Here is a 15,003-nt window from a genome sequence, read left to right on the forward strand (position 1 = left end):
TTGAAGCCCACGGCTTAAATATGGGTACAAGTATTTTAAAACACTTTTAATCGACCAGTACGTGAACTCTTATATCAGTCATATCTGTGAATAATTATGCTTTGACAAATATGCATAATAGACAAAAACTACGGGCCGGCAACGCAGACCGGTCCAGCTAGTTAATAAATAAAATAAAGGTAAAATATAAAAAATCATAAAAATGTTTAAGATTTCATAGATATGGATTAATTATGATATTGTATTCATTGCGCAGGACCGAAACTTCTTTATAAGAATATTATTAAACACGCAAATGTCTATAATAACATACTTATAACGTTATATTCTTTATTATAGATACATACAGTGATCCAGATCACAGTCATCACGCTGAACTTAGCAATGCCAGTAATCTTACTGAATCAGCAACACAAATTTTGGGAACCAGAAGAAAACGGAGAGAAAATTCTCATATCATTATGGAACGCGATGATAAAATGCAATCGGATAATCAAGCTACGGAATATACAATTCATGGAAATATATATGACATATACGACGGCGAAATTGATATGAATAGCGATTATACTGGTTTTTTGGAAGTTATTGGTAATATATTTTATTACCTGTTATAAACTATTGTTTGAATGCGTATAGTAAGCAGCATGAAACTATTTTCAGACTTTGCTATTTTTAACTACTGTTGTGTTCCTGTACTTAAAATGTACAGGTAAAACTAGTAAGATATTCCTTACATCCACTCTGAGAGAAAAGGTTTGCCCACAAAGTACAGAAACGAAAAACTATTGAGTTATATTCTCTAAAATACTTTTTAATATAGCGCGAAATTTTATTTTCATATTCTTACATTTGTAATATTTCGTTTCAGTTCGCAATAATACATCAGTTCTGAGAGCATATAGCAGTTACTTCGAAATTATAACACCTAGTTTGGCCGCCGAACAAATGTATACAGAAAGTGGAATAGCATTAATAGCTTTAATAATAATGCCTTTCGCAATAATAATTGGTATCGGTCTGATAATATTGTTAATATTTTGCTTCGTTTACTATCGATTTACGGAGAAAAATTCTGGAGGGACTGAAGAAGTTATAAGTTTAAGAGATTCTTTAAGGTAAGTTAGGAAATAATGATATTTATTTTATTTACATGCTTTTATTTTTAGTCGTGTTCTATTTGGCGGTCGATCAGGCAATCATAGACATTTCATTGGCACAAGCAACGGGAAAATAACGGATGTGGGACCGATTCATAAATCAGATTTGTATGTTGCATATAAAAATCGCCATAAAGATACAGATTATGGATTTTTGCGGGAATATGAAATGCTACCAAACCGATTTAATGATCGGACAACTAAGAATTCTGATATGAAAGAAAATACAACGAAGAATCGCTATCCTGATATCAAGGCTTATGATCAAACCAGAGTCAAACTTTCTCAAGTAAATGGTATTCAGGGCTCCGACTACATAAATGCAAATTTTGTAATAGGGTACAAGGAAAGAAAAAAGTTCATATGCGCACAAGGTCCAATGGAATCAACAATTAATGATTTCTGGAGAATGATATGGGAACAGCATTTAGAAATAATAGTAATGCTTACAAATTTAGAAGAGTACAATAAGACTAAATGTGCTAAGTATTGGCCGGAAAAAATTATGGATTTAAAGCAGTTCGGTGATATAACGGTGAAGTTCGTATCGGAAAAGAAGCAAGGCGATTATTTAATTCGGATACTAGACATATTTAAGAGAAACACATTAAACGTCGAAGAGGAAGAGAGTAGACAAATAACACAATACCATTACTTAGTTTGGAAAGATTTCATGGCCCCAGAACATCCACATGCTCTAATAAAATTTGTACGTCATATAAACGCTGTCTATTCAGTGCAACGGGGTCCAATATTGGTTCACTGCAGCGCAGGAGTCGGTCGAACCGGAACATTGGTGGCATTAGATTCTTTATTGCAACAATTAGAAGAAGAAGACCAAGTATCAATATTTAATACAGTTTGTGACTTACGCCATCAAAGAAATTTCCTTGTTCAATCATTGGTAAGTTAAAAAGTAATAAATTTTAAATATATAAGCGATATGAGAAATTTAGTTGTTTTCAATTGATGAAAAAAAATAAAGAAAAAATTGCGGCCACTTCACGTTTTTTTGGTGCTTAAGCAAAAAAAATCGGTTATCTGATCTGTTCGGTTTCCCAAAATAGAATGCTTCGAACGTCCGAAGGTTACAACAGTATTTATTCTCTTATAAGAAATATTAATTTAAAACTCTTTATTGGGCGTAAAGGGAGAAAAACTTAATAATTTTAACGATTTACATAACATTTTCTAATTGAATTGTTTCATATTCGGTATATTTTTTTCTTATTATGTATGTATATTTTCACGTTTTCATATAGCCCCCATATAACGGTACATCCCATTTTGTATGGGATCATTTGACGGAACGTTGTCTATATAAGTCCAAGTTTTTCTATATCCCCCATATTATGGTACTTCCCGATATCGGAATTTTTTGTGGCATTAGCGTTTTAGAATAATCCTCGTTTGTATACTTAATCCGACTTCTATTATTTTTAAATGTTTTCTTAAAAGATCTACCCAATATGGAAAGAAAATGTTCACCAATTAATCGATGTTTAGTTCTATGTATATAAAATATGTGATAAATTTTGGAAAATGTTCATATGTGCACGATGGTACCAGATTAGTAGACCGAAGTATTTCACTTCTTCTAATATTGATACAAATATTGGGATTTGTAAAATTTAAAGAAAATCTAACACTTATTTACAATTCGATTGGTATAATTGTTTGTCAAAAGTTTAACCAGAAGAAGTGGATCAAAATATCTATTTGATCAGTGGGTAACAGAAATATTGAAGCACACGAAATTTGGTGTACTAGAATGAGTGCACCGATCTCGATATAGGTTTGACAGTAATATTACGATGTACCAAATTTGAACCAAATCGGATACTCCCTTCGAGAGTTGTCGTGCGCACCAGCCTGCCAGATTGACAGCCCTAGATCTACTCCAAATGTCCTAAAACGGATTTGGTCCAAAGAGACCTATGGACTAAAACAATTATTTCGATGAGGCACGCTTTGGTCTTATTAAATGTTATATAACTTCCGTAGCCATATGACTGAGGGTTTATAAAGTCCGTATGTTAGTCAATGCACCGTATCGAGCCAATCATTTACCCTGCTTCTACTTTTGTACGACAATATTTTTTACAATTTTAAACAATATTATTTAAAAAACCTACATGCATCAGTATGAATGCCATTCAGACCCGCTTCATAGGCTTCATGCTCTAGGGGCTCTCTCTTATATCGCTGGACCTCTCTCTCTAGATCATGCAGGTCCTTCCTGACACGCCTGGGTGGTGGAGTTCTATCCACCATATGGTGGTTAGGGTGACTCCCACGATAACACCCAAGCAAGTACTGCAACGAAAGCATATGATTATGCTGACGTAAGGGAATGTAAATGGTCCACAGGAGTCATGAGTAGGCACCCTGTTGCAGTTCTCAGGGCGGCATTCTGGCAGGTCTGAATACTTTTCCACTGCGTTGCACTTGTATTCGCCGACCACACTGGAGCCGCATAGCTAACCACAGACCGACCTATCGCTTTATAAGAGGCCAACAAGTTTTCCTTATCCGAACCCCAAGTGCTGCCGGCTAGCGCCTTAAGGACCTTGTTCCTACTTTTCATTTTATCGCAAATAGCTGTGGCTTACGCGGAAGACTTGAACATGCTATCGAATGTGACCCCAAGGTTTTTGGGGTAGTTGGTGGTCGGAATTATGTGCCCCTCGACCTGCACATTCAGCTATGTTCTCATCTCCGCAGTTCATGTGGTAAATAGTGTGGCCGTCGATTAAGTGGCGGATATTTTCATATTCCTCGCATGGAAGAAGGCGGTAAGCTCCGCGAGATAGTTATTCACCTTGACACATATGTCATCAACTACAGGCCCCACGCCATGATCGTAAAATCATCCGCATAAGTTACGATCTCGATGCCGTCTGGAGGGCGCGGAATTCCGGAAAGGTAGAGGTTAAACAGTTCCGGAGATATCACCCCACCTTGGGGAACTCCCTGTTTCACTCTACGAGGCTTGGTCTTCTTATTCCGGAACGACTGGCGTCCACACATATAGTTGACTATCCAACATTTCAAACTTGGCCGGAGGGTTCTCAACGTCCTTGAACAGCGTGGCATGGTTGACCGTATCAAAGGCCTTTGATAGGTCGAGAGCCACCACTACTGTTCTGTGGCACGGCCTGTTCTGGTTGAGTCCTCGACTGATATGTGTGGATATGGCGTGCAATGCTGTTGTAGTGCTGTGTAGTGGACGGAAACCGTGTTGATGGTTAGCTACTGAATAGCTTCCTCTGATACTGGGGAGGAGTAAGGCCTCGAGAGTCTTTGCTACTGGCGACAAAAGCGAAATCGGCCTGTATGATTCGCCTTTCCTGGCATCCTTGCCAGGCTTCAGTAGCGGGACCACCCTGCCCATTTTCCAGGCTTCGGGAACTATGTGGGTGGCTAACGACAAGTTAAGGACTTTAGTTAGATACTCAACTCCCGGCGTATCCAGTTGTTTCAACATTATTGATATTCCGTCCGGGCCCAACGCTTTAGATAACTTAGCGTTTCGGATGACATTCGCAACATCACCCATCGTAAACTGTGGAGGTACATCCTCGGCGGGAAGAGCTCTTATAAGACGTAGTACTCTTCGCCTCGCCCTATCACTCTCGGGGTGCTCGACAAATTGGCGGTTAAAACAGCCAGCGCACCTCTTCGGATCAGTCACAGTTACGTCGTTAAATGCGACTGCTGTCCTATCATCCTTTTTTCCAGGGTTCGAGAGTGACTTTACCGTTACCCACAGTTTACTCAAATCGGTTCCAATGTTGCAACACTTCAGATGGTCTAGCCACTTTTTCCGCTTATGCTCCTGTACCAACCGGTTGACTTCCACTGTCAGTTCACTGACTCTGGGATCAGTAGGATTTGTACGTCGGAGCTCATCACGCTCATTAGCTAATCCCGCTGCCTCTGCTGGGAAAATTGGTTGGCTGCAGCTTTGATGATGTCCCGGAAAATCCTTTCAGCTACCCGAACATCAGAAGGATTGGGCAGTTCTCTGAAGCGAAGGTCGGTGAACTCTCTAAACTCAGCCCAGTGGGCTTTCCCATGGTTAAGGAAAGTGCAGCGTTCAGAGGTTATGAAATCGGGCGATCTGCTGATGGAGACGATTATCGGGAGATGGTCTGAGCCAAGAGAAATGACGGGTTGCCAAGTCACGTCATTTATCAAACCGGGTGACACAATGGTTAAATCTGGCGAACTGTGACACTCTCCTCCTATTCGGGTGGGGGCATCCTCGTTTACCGTGCAAAATGTGGAGCAGTCAATCTGCTCTGCCAACGCTGATCCCCTCTGGTCATTACCTAGGACGGAATGCCACAACTCATGGTGGGCATTGAAGTCCCCTAGTACCAGGCGGTTATTGCCTTCCAAAAGTGGGCTTGTATTAGGCAAGTAACGCGGTTCACAGCTATTAACCGGCGGGATATACACATTAAGCACCTCTACCTCAGCAGTACCACACTTGACTGCTACCCCCATACACTCCATGTATGGGTCACTAGAGACTAGCTCAAGCGAGATAGGTCTGTGTTGAACAGAATGGTGTAACAGGAACGCTAATCCCCCACCTCCACTTCTGGTGCGATCTTTCCTCAATACGTTGTAACCATTGCAATGTTGTAAGCTACAATTTTCATTGAGCTTGGTTTCCTGCACCGCTGCGATCTTAATATTTCTCCGATTCATAAAATCCACTATCTTATCAATTTTACCTCGGAGTCCGGAATTGAACTGCAAGAACGATGCATTGTCCGGAATTGGAACAGCAACATGTGGCGTTAGGTGCTGCGGTAAAGGTTGCTGTTCTGGAGACTACGGGGAAGTTCCATACTCCAACGACGACTCGGAAGTTGGCGACGAGGTCGTGGACTCACTGGGGACTACGTTGGTACAGCACGAAGCAACATAGTCCCTATCGCTATAGTCTCGCAACCGGGTTAAACCGGAACAATTCCTAAAATGCACCCATCCTCTGCATCCATTACATCGCACCAAGACTGATCTATGATGGATGGTCTTTTGGCAAACCGTACAGAACCATGGTCCGGGGTTTTCCTCAAGCCCGGCACGGACCAAAAGAATCCGGAGCAAGCATTCAGGGATGTGCTGCTCCCAATACAGAAAAATAAACAAACACGAACATGTATACACTGGGTTGGCAGCCGCTGGCTGAATCTGGAGTGTTGTTGTTTCGGGCCAATCCGGTGTCGTACAACCCGCTGCCGTGGGATTGTCCGTAATATGTAGGGGATCGCGGCTAATGAAGCTTTTACAGTACATCACCGACCGTTTGTAGCCCCTCTTAGTTTTTCTCTCTTTCGATCCGGAGTCGTCGCGGTTGATAGGGACACTAATTGCCCGTAATATGTAGGGGATCGCGGCTAATGAAGCTTTTACAGTACATCACCGACCGTTTGTAGCCCCTCTTAGTTTTTCTCTCTTTCGATCCGGAGTCGTCGCGGTTGATAGGGACATTGTGCCACCTTCCACGACGCCTTCCTTGACCCGGAGGTTGGTAGAGTGGGTGTGCTCCGATAAAAAAACTCCTTCATCGAGTTTTGGCCTCATCTGAGCGCCAGTTTGAGCAACCTCTTCAGCTTCCTGGACGGATACATCTCTCTCAGATAAGGGTATGACAGTGACGTCGAGTTCCTCATAAGAAAGTGGTGAATCATTCCCGAAACCAGATGGTACACTCTCCTGGCTAAGCCTTAGGGTTTTGGTCTTCTCGAGCGGGGCAGACAGCTGTTCACTCTTTATTTGTATGCTTTCGCATACTACGTCTCGGTACGTCTGCAGAGTCTCGTCCCCACCCACAATTAAAATCTTGTCCGCGGCCGGAGCTTGAGGTGTGCGGTGTTTGTTTTGTTGTTGTTAGTTCTTAAATTGTTCTCCATACGAAATGTGGACGTTGGAGTTGACGATGTCCGCCATGACATAGCCTCCACATCATGGTAAGGACTTGGCACCTAAGCCTATTACTCGTCGAGGCACCCAGGTATCAACGAGGCAACTGTTCGAATACAGTTTGTACTAATGAGCACGGTTTACGTAACACTCCAGTGTTATGGAGTCCGTTGTGTTGGACTAGTCCGTTGACTGGATAGTTTAGTTGCGCCAGTGACTTCGCCTTCGGGATCATAGGCACTCGGGTATTTAGTCCGCGACTCTCCCTCTAGAAACCGCTGAGCTGTCCGCGACTGCTTATTTAACTCGCAGTTGCCCGATGTTACTATCGGCCGTCCCACTATCCACAACCTGTGGACGCGTCCGGTAGCATTCAGCTATGCTTCCGCGAACGGAGGAAACAAAACGTTGTTAGTAAAGATGGTAAACATTGGAGATTTCGGATTGAAAAGAAATAAAACTTTTAACTCAGTAGTTCAAAGTTGTAGTACTATAATTCATTGAATATACCATTTATTGAATATTTTTTTATATTCCATAATTCATTTTTACTTTTCACAATTCAATAAATCTTACATTTTCCAGAAACAATACATATTTCTGTATAGAGCGTTATTGGACACTGCACACTTGGGAAATACGGAGATAAGTGCCATTGGCTTATCAATGACTGTGGAACATCTCAAATCCAAGACGGAGGATGGCAGGGAAAAGTGTAAATTGGAACTGGAATTTGAGGTAAGCACAACCATTTATAATTGTTATGCTTATATAAACTTGTGGTAATTTTATTAAATCTTTTAACGACAGCAAATATCAATTTGTTAGTGTTTTGTGTATAGTAAAGAATTTGTTTTGTGTGCTAAAGATACACCCTCTATACCACGACTCTCTATAAACAGAGAGACATATTTTGTTAGTTTCAGCAAAATATAAGTTTTTATACAACTTTAATTGGTTATAATATGTAATTTGGAATACAAATTCTGTCAGATAAAAAAATTAATTGTATAAGACATATATGTGCAGCTGTAAGTTTTAAAATTAAGGAAATAATTTCCTAATGTAGAAAGTTATATTTATGTACTCAAATATTTCTAACGGTGTATTGGTAAAAATATAATATAAATCAATAATCAAAAAAAAAAAAAATAATCTTTCTTCAAAAAACCATTTTTTTGGCCTTACCCTGTTCTACACCAATCTTTTTTTAAATTTGGTTTGTTTCGGTAATATTTTCAAAAACCCAGAACCCGAAATGCATAATAATAAACGTTTATTTATATCGTGTCATTGCAGAAACTTCAAACCATAAATGATGAAACCAACAAGACTTGTTCTGTTGGTGGAAGTGAGCATAATGCGGTGAAAAATCGAAGTGAACTTGTTCTTCCATATGATCGGAACAGGGTTTGTAATTACCTGTTAAAAAACATACTGTTATTAAAATGTTTTTTTCTTTATCGGTAGGTTATCCTTTCCCCAATGCCAAACAAAGAAAGTTCGACTTATATTAACGCATCATTCATCGAAGGCTATGATAACACTGAAAATTTTATTATAACTCAAGACCCAATGGATACCACCATTGAAGATTTTTGGAGAATGGTTCTGGAACAAAGTATAACTACGATAGTTATGCTATCGGAGGTAAGAATACTTTTATTGTAAATATTGCAATAGCGTTATTGTAGTAAGAGGAGCTATTGCACTGCAAACTACGCTTTGCTCTACTCTTTTATTAATATTTTTGTCTAATCTCGAGAAATGATTTTCTCGCAGGATATTCTGGTGAATTTTATTTATGGCTCCATTACAGTTAGCACATTTTACTGTGATACTTTTACAATGGGCAGTATTGTGATTTTCTCCGCAAAATTGAGTAATTTTATTTCTGCTAGGTCTCTGATATTCCCAGCGAATTTTAAGGTGATTGAAATCGGAATAGCGTAGTCGCAGTTCTTTAAGACTTCCTTTAAAAGTAAACAACGTAGATAAAATTTTCTGGAGCGGCCTTTTCAATTTTCCTTGTTACTATCTTAACATCGACACATTTGAGACCCATATTAGTAAGCTCAGTTTTAATTTTTTTTTGGATCCACTTTGTCCAAATCCAGCAAAATGGCATTGTATGGTTTATCACACTTAATTGTGTATGTGAAAAATTCACAATTAGGTTTGTCTTAAGTCGTTGGCAAATTGGCTCAACATCGCAAGTTTGAGTTAGAAAAAGTTCAGTCCAATTGAAATTTTTCTAATTGAATAATTCGTTATTTTTAGAATTCTGCATAGCTCATGCATCTGTTCAATCATGCACTTTAGTATAGTGATTGGAGGCACCTCAACTCTTGTCGAAGAATCGATAATAACTTCATCAATATTAGTGCTAACGTCATCAACTTCATCATCATCTTGAGTTTGGAGTGGTAAAAAGCAGTTTTGATTACCTACTCTTTGATGAGAAAAGTTTGGTTTTGGCTTTTTACTCATAGTAGTCAGCCTGAGAGATATATTATCACCTTCGTCGCACTGTCTCTTTATGTAGCTTTTGGTGTTGATCTTCTACAAACACTTTAGGTTGCAGACACCTTCTTCTCTTTCGGATCTGTTTAAGTTTTCTAGATCTTTAAAAAAAACCGCAAATCCTTATACCACGCTTGTTGGAAATATCATTCTATGTAAGAATTGCTTGTATTTTCAACAATCTGCCGTGTAATCTTAAGATATTTAATTCCTCCTTAAAATGCTATGATCGTAAATTAAAAAATCTTGATTTAGCATTTGTTAATATCACACAGTATTTTGAACTCTTAAGAATTCCTGCTATCTCAACACCAGAAGATAATTATCATCCAACGTTGTGTATATTAATGTCCCTGATTAGTATAATAACTCGGAAAAGCTCAACACAACCAGCGAAAAAAGTTGTTGATTATAAAATAAATAATTTTCGTAGACTAAAATCACTAATTGGATTTATTTATGTTGTTGTAATAATATTAATGAACTTGAATTCACAGTAAATTTATTTTGAAAAAAATAGAAAAAAATTGCTTATCACACAATTGAAGCCAATCGACACGCCTGAGAAAAGAGTTGAGAACAGGGATAAATTCTAGGATTTTGGTTGACCATTGGATTATATTTAGCTGTAAAATGAACCACAACAACTAAAAGCACGGCGGAGTGCGTAAATATTGGGCAGATGCCCTGTTGAAAATGCTAAGGGTAATATCTGGGCAGTGCTCCGTGACATAATTTCAAAAGCGTAATCTTGAAAAATGATGTGGCCATAAGAGGGCTTCTAACATATTGTAGTGTTGTAGGGTTATTTTACACTTATCAAAAATCATATTTATTGACAAATGATTTTTATTTGGTTTTTTCTGTGCAATCCACTGTGCTGCAATGTCCACTATGTCCCGAATTTGTATCTTAAGCTAGCAAAATGGTAAAGGTTTATAAATGACAAAGCAATCTCTCTCACGGTTGCTATAACGGAGGTTACTGAAAGGTTTGTTAACACTAAAGGTGCAGCGGGTATTTCTATCCATACTCTTAGGAGTAAAAAACTTTGAAAGATTTTTCAACTGCCAACACAGCTAAGGCAGCTTTTATAATTTCTGCTGATAAAACATAACCCTCCAAAAGATTTGAATTTGCATTTATCAGCATAATTGCCGATTTGGGCAAATGTGTATTATTTGTCTTATGCTCTTATATACCCCCATCGTCAGAAGTTGCTCTATATTTTCGCCATATTTCAGCAATAGCATCAATAGTGCAGAAAATGGATATTATTGATTATATTTGGGTCCTTGTTGATTGTAACTTTGACATTAGTGGCTCTTATTTTACCAGATTCAGAATCAATGACTCTTTTAACATTATCTGGGAATACTAACCATTATTCATTTTGTGTTGTGCATCGTTTGCAATTTAGACCTTCATCAAATAAAAAAAAATCTTGATTTAGCATTTGTTAATATCACACAGTATTTTGAACTCTTAAGAATCCCTGCTATCTCAACACCAGAAGGTAATTATCATCCAACGTTGTGTATATTAATGTGTATATTAAGTTATTAGTATAATAACTCGGAAAAGCTCAACACAACCAGCGAAAAAAGTTGTTAATTAAAAAAAAAAAAAAAAAATTCGTAGACTAAATTCACTAATTGGATTTATTTATGTTGTTGTAATAATATTAATGAACTTGAATTCACAGTAAATTTATTTTAAAACATTTTGAACAAATTTTTCCAAGACTGTATTCCTAAAATCGAAAAAATAAGTTCCAAAAACCTTCCTTCTTAATTACTAAATTGCTACATCAAGGTATACTATAGAAGCTTGAAGATCGCACAAATATTATGTAAATACGATTTTGTAAATTTAAAAAGAAAAATCTAAACCTTGTATATTAAAAGTCGATAATAGTGAATATGATACTGAAATTTGCTAAGTTTTTCACGTCTGTAAATTCTTATTATTCTAAAATTATTCATGATATTCTTAATCTTAAAAAATTAAAAATTAACAAAAATCAAAAAGATGAGCAAAAATAACAATATATTTATTAATAAGATGAATCAACTATGCAAACAATATTTTGATTGAAGTGAGCATATAATTTACGCTCATAGCATTTTAAGGAGGAATTAAATATCTTAAGATTACACGGCAGATTGTTGAAAATACAAGCAATTCTTACATAGAATGATATTTCCAACAAGCGTGGTATAAGGATTCGCGGTTTTTTTAAAGATCTGGAAAATCCGAAAGAGAAGAAGGTGTCTGCAACCTAAAGTGTTTGTAGAAGATCAACACCAAAAGCTACATAAAGAGACAATGCGACGAAGGTGATAATATATCTCTCAGGCTGACTACTATGAGTAAAAAGCCAAAACCAAACTTTTCTCATCAAAGAGTAGGTAATCAAAACTACTTTTTACCACTCCAAACTCAAGATGATGATGAAGTTGATGACGTTAGCACTAATAATGATGAAGTTATTATCGATTCTTCAACAAAAGTTGAGGTGCCTCCAATCACTATACTAAAGTGCATGATTGAACAGATGCATGAGCTATGCAGAATTCTAAAAATAACGAATTATTCAATTAAAAAAATTTCAATTGGACTGAACTTTTTCTAACTCAAACTTGCGATGTTGAGCCAATTTGCCAACGATTTAAGACAAACCTATAGGTGGATTTTTTCACATACACAATTAAGTGTGATAAACCATACAATGCCATTTTGCTGGATTTGGACAAAGTGGATCCAAAAAAAAATTAAAACTGAGCTTACTAATATGGGTCTCAAATGTGTCGATGTTAAGATAGTAACAAGGAAAATTGAAAAGGCCGCTCCAGAAAATTTTATCTACGTTGTTTACTTTTAAAGGAAGTCTTAAAGAACTGCGACTACGCTATTCCGATTTCAATCACCTTAAAATTCGCTGGGAATACCAGAGACCTAGCAGAAATAAAATTACTCAATTTTACAACTGCCAGATGCTTGGTTACGGCTCAAGTTCTTGCAATGTTAAAACTTTTTGTGCTAATTGCGGAGGAAATCACAATACTGCCCATTGTAAAAGTATCACAGTAAAATGTGCTAACTGTAATGGAGCCATAAATAAAATTCAACAGAATATCCTGCGAGAAAATCATTTCTCGAGATTAGACAAAAATATTAATTAAAGAGTAGAGCAAAGCGTAGTTTGCAATGCAATAGCTCCTCTTACTACAATAACGCTATTCCTAATGCATTAAACCAGGAAAGTGTTTTGCCATCAAACACATGGACCGTTCCACAAAATCAACCTAATCAATCATTTTCCATGGAGGAGATGAAAAATTTAACAGTAGAGCTAATCACAAATCTTAGCAGATGTAAAACTAAAGCTGACCAATTCGAAGTTATCTTGCATTCAAATTTCTATATTGAATAATTTGAAATTTAATAATTTAAAATTAAATAAAATTGTGTCATGGAATGCAAGAGGCGTTCGAAACAAACTAAATTAACTATTTTATTTTCTGGACCACCAAAATATTGATATTTGCCTCCTGAATCAAACCTGGCTAAATACAGAAAGGATCGACATGATCAAAGAGAGGAGTTGCCATTTTGGTTTAAAAGGGAATAGTTGCAATTAATACCCATAATAAACACGTCATTGATCGAAAACATTGGTGTCTCAATGTAAACCGAAAACGGCATCTTAAATATATACTCATGCTACTTTAATGGTGGGACCAGAGATCTATCAACAGACGATTTAATTAGACATCCAAAAGTTAACTACCTCAAATAGAAACTTCATTATTAGAGACGATTTTAATTCGAGGCATACGTATTGGGGTTGTTCCAGCAATAATTCTTGGGGAAATATTTTATATGAAAAATACCAACAGAATAATTTCCAAATTCGGTTTTCTCATGATTGCTCATATATTCAAGCCGACACTAGGAGATGCCTCCTATATGCGAAATTAGTTGAATTCCCGAAAAAAATTACACATTTTCCTACAACTACAGAAAAGCTAATTAGAAGCGGTATCAAAGATACTTAAACAATAATTTGCCGTCGGATTATACTAATAGCTCCATGCTCGATATCAACGAAATCGACCACCGTGTTAATCTATTTTCAGAAATTGTTAAATCGGCTGTAGAATACAGCGTTCCCAAAAGAAAACTTACTACACCTATAAACACTGTACCAAACCATATAAAACACTAATCCAACATAGAAATATTTATTCCAGGAATTCTAAAAGATCCCGAGATGTAAATGATCGCCATTATTTAAATCGGCTTAACAAAGAAATTAAAAAGAAATTGTTGATTCACAGAAAAAAGTCTTGGAACACAATATTATCTTCATTAGACAAATCATCAAAACAGTTTTGGAATATTTCAAAAAAAGTTAAAGACAAATTTCAACTATTGTAAAAAAAATGAAATAGGTTATAGCAGAACATTTTTACCAAAACCACTTAATGAGCGGTCAATTGAGTGATGCTATAACTTGCGAAGAGGTTAATAAAATAGCTTTGGAAATTAAACAAAATAGTTCGGAAGTACCTGAGCAATTTTTAGTAAACTGTGAAAAAGTACATGAACTACTAAAGCTATTGAAAAATGGAAAATATCCAGGAAATAAACAATCTGTGCTTGAAGAATCTGCCTATCCATGGAGTTAAAACGCTAACTTATATTTTAAACTAATGTTTAAAATTTTCCTTTTTCCCTAACATATGGAAATTTGCAAAGACTATCCCCATACAAAAAGCCAACAAATCTGGACACTCAACCTCAGATTACCGAACAATCAGTCTTCCCTCGTCTATGAGAAAACTTTTGGAGGGAATTTAAAAAAATTATTCTGTTCACCGAACAAAACGATAATTCCTCCACAACAATGCGGTTTTAGGAAGGAACACAACACATCCCAACCTCTATATAAAATTTGAGACTTCGTTCATAAAAAAATTTCGACTGGAAAATCAACTGGAATGGTATTTTAGACATTAAATCAGCATTTGATTCTGTCTGACACAATGGTCTTATATTTAAATTATACAAGTTTAATTTCCCCATGAAAATCATAAATATGATACAAAGCTTCTTATCTGATAGATCATTTTATGTCTCGAAAGCGCTATTTACATCTGTCAAAAAATCGATCATTCTCGCCTATCTTGTATAACATCTACACATCAGACATCCCAATCATACCAGAATGCATCGCTTCAATTTTCGCGGACGACACTTCAATACTATGTTCTGGGATTTTATCCTGCAATATCATTGAAAGTTTAGAGAAAGCACTATCAGAGCTAAATAAACATTTCTTCAAATGGAAGATTCTACTAAATACAGATAAAAC

The 15,003-nt window shown here is 36.8% G+C and overlaps 1 protein-coding gene across 2 annotated transcripts in view; it reads left to right on the forward strand.

Annotated features, from left to right (window-relative positions):
* LOC101887814 (tyrosine-protein phosphatase 69D) overlaps positions 1–15,003 on the forward strand; it is a 148,606-nt gene that overhangs the window by 95,020 nt on the left and 38,583 nt on the right. The window contains exons 4-10 of one of the 2 annotated variants that reach the window (XM_005189019.4): positions 340–591; positions 872–1,118; positions 1,170–2,064; positions 7,686–7,838; positions 8,400–8,510; positions 8,571–8,750; positions 12,886–13,130. In XM_005189019.4, coding sequence (XP_005189076.1) covers positions 340–591; positions 872–1,118; positions 1,170–2,064; positions 7,686–7,838; positions 8,400–8,510; positions 8,571–8,750; positions 12,886–13,059 — 2,012 coding nt within the window. In that variant the 3' untranslated portion in view covers positions 13,060–13,130. Of the gene's footprint in view, positions 1–339; positions 592–871; positions 1,119–1,169; positions 2,065–7,685; positions 7,839–8,399; positions 8,511–8,570; positions 8,751–12,885; positions 13,131–15,003 lie in introns of those variants that run through there. The other variant, XM_059131500.1, reaches the window with a different exon arrangement.

Source organism: Musca domestica, unplaced genomic scaffold, assembly GCF_030504385.1.
Source record: "Musca domestica strain aabys unplaced genomic scaffold, Musca_domestica.polishedcontigs.V.1.1 9, whole genome shotgun sequence".
Taxonomy (NCBI): Eukaryota; Metazoa; Arthropoda; class Insecta; order Diptera; family Muscidae; genus Musca; species Musca domestica.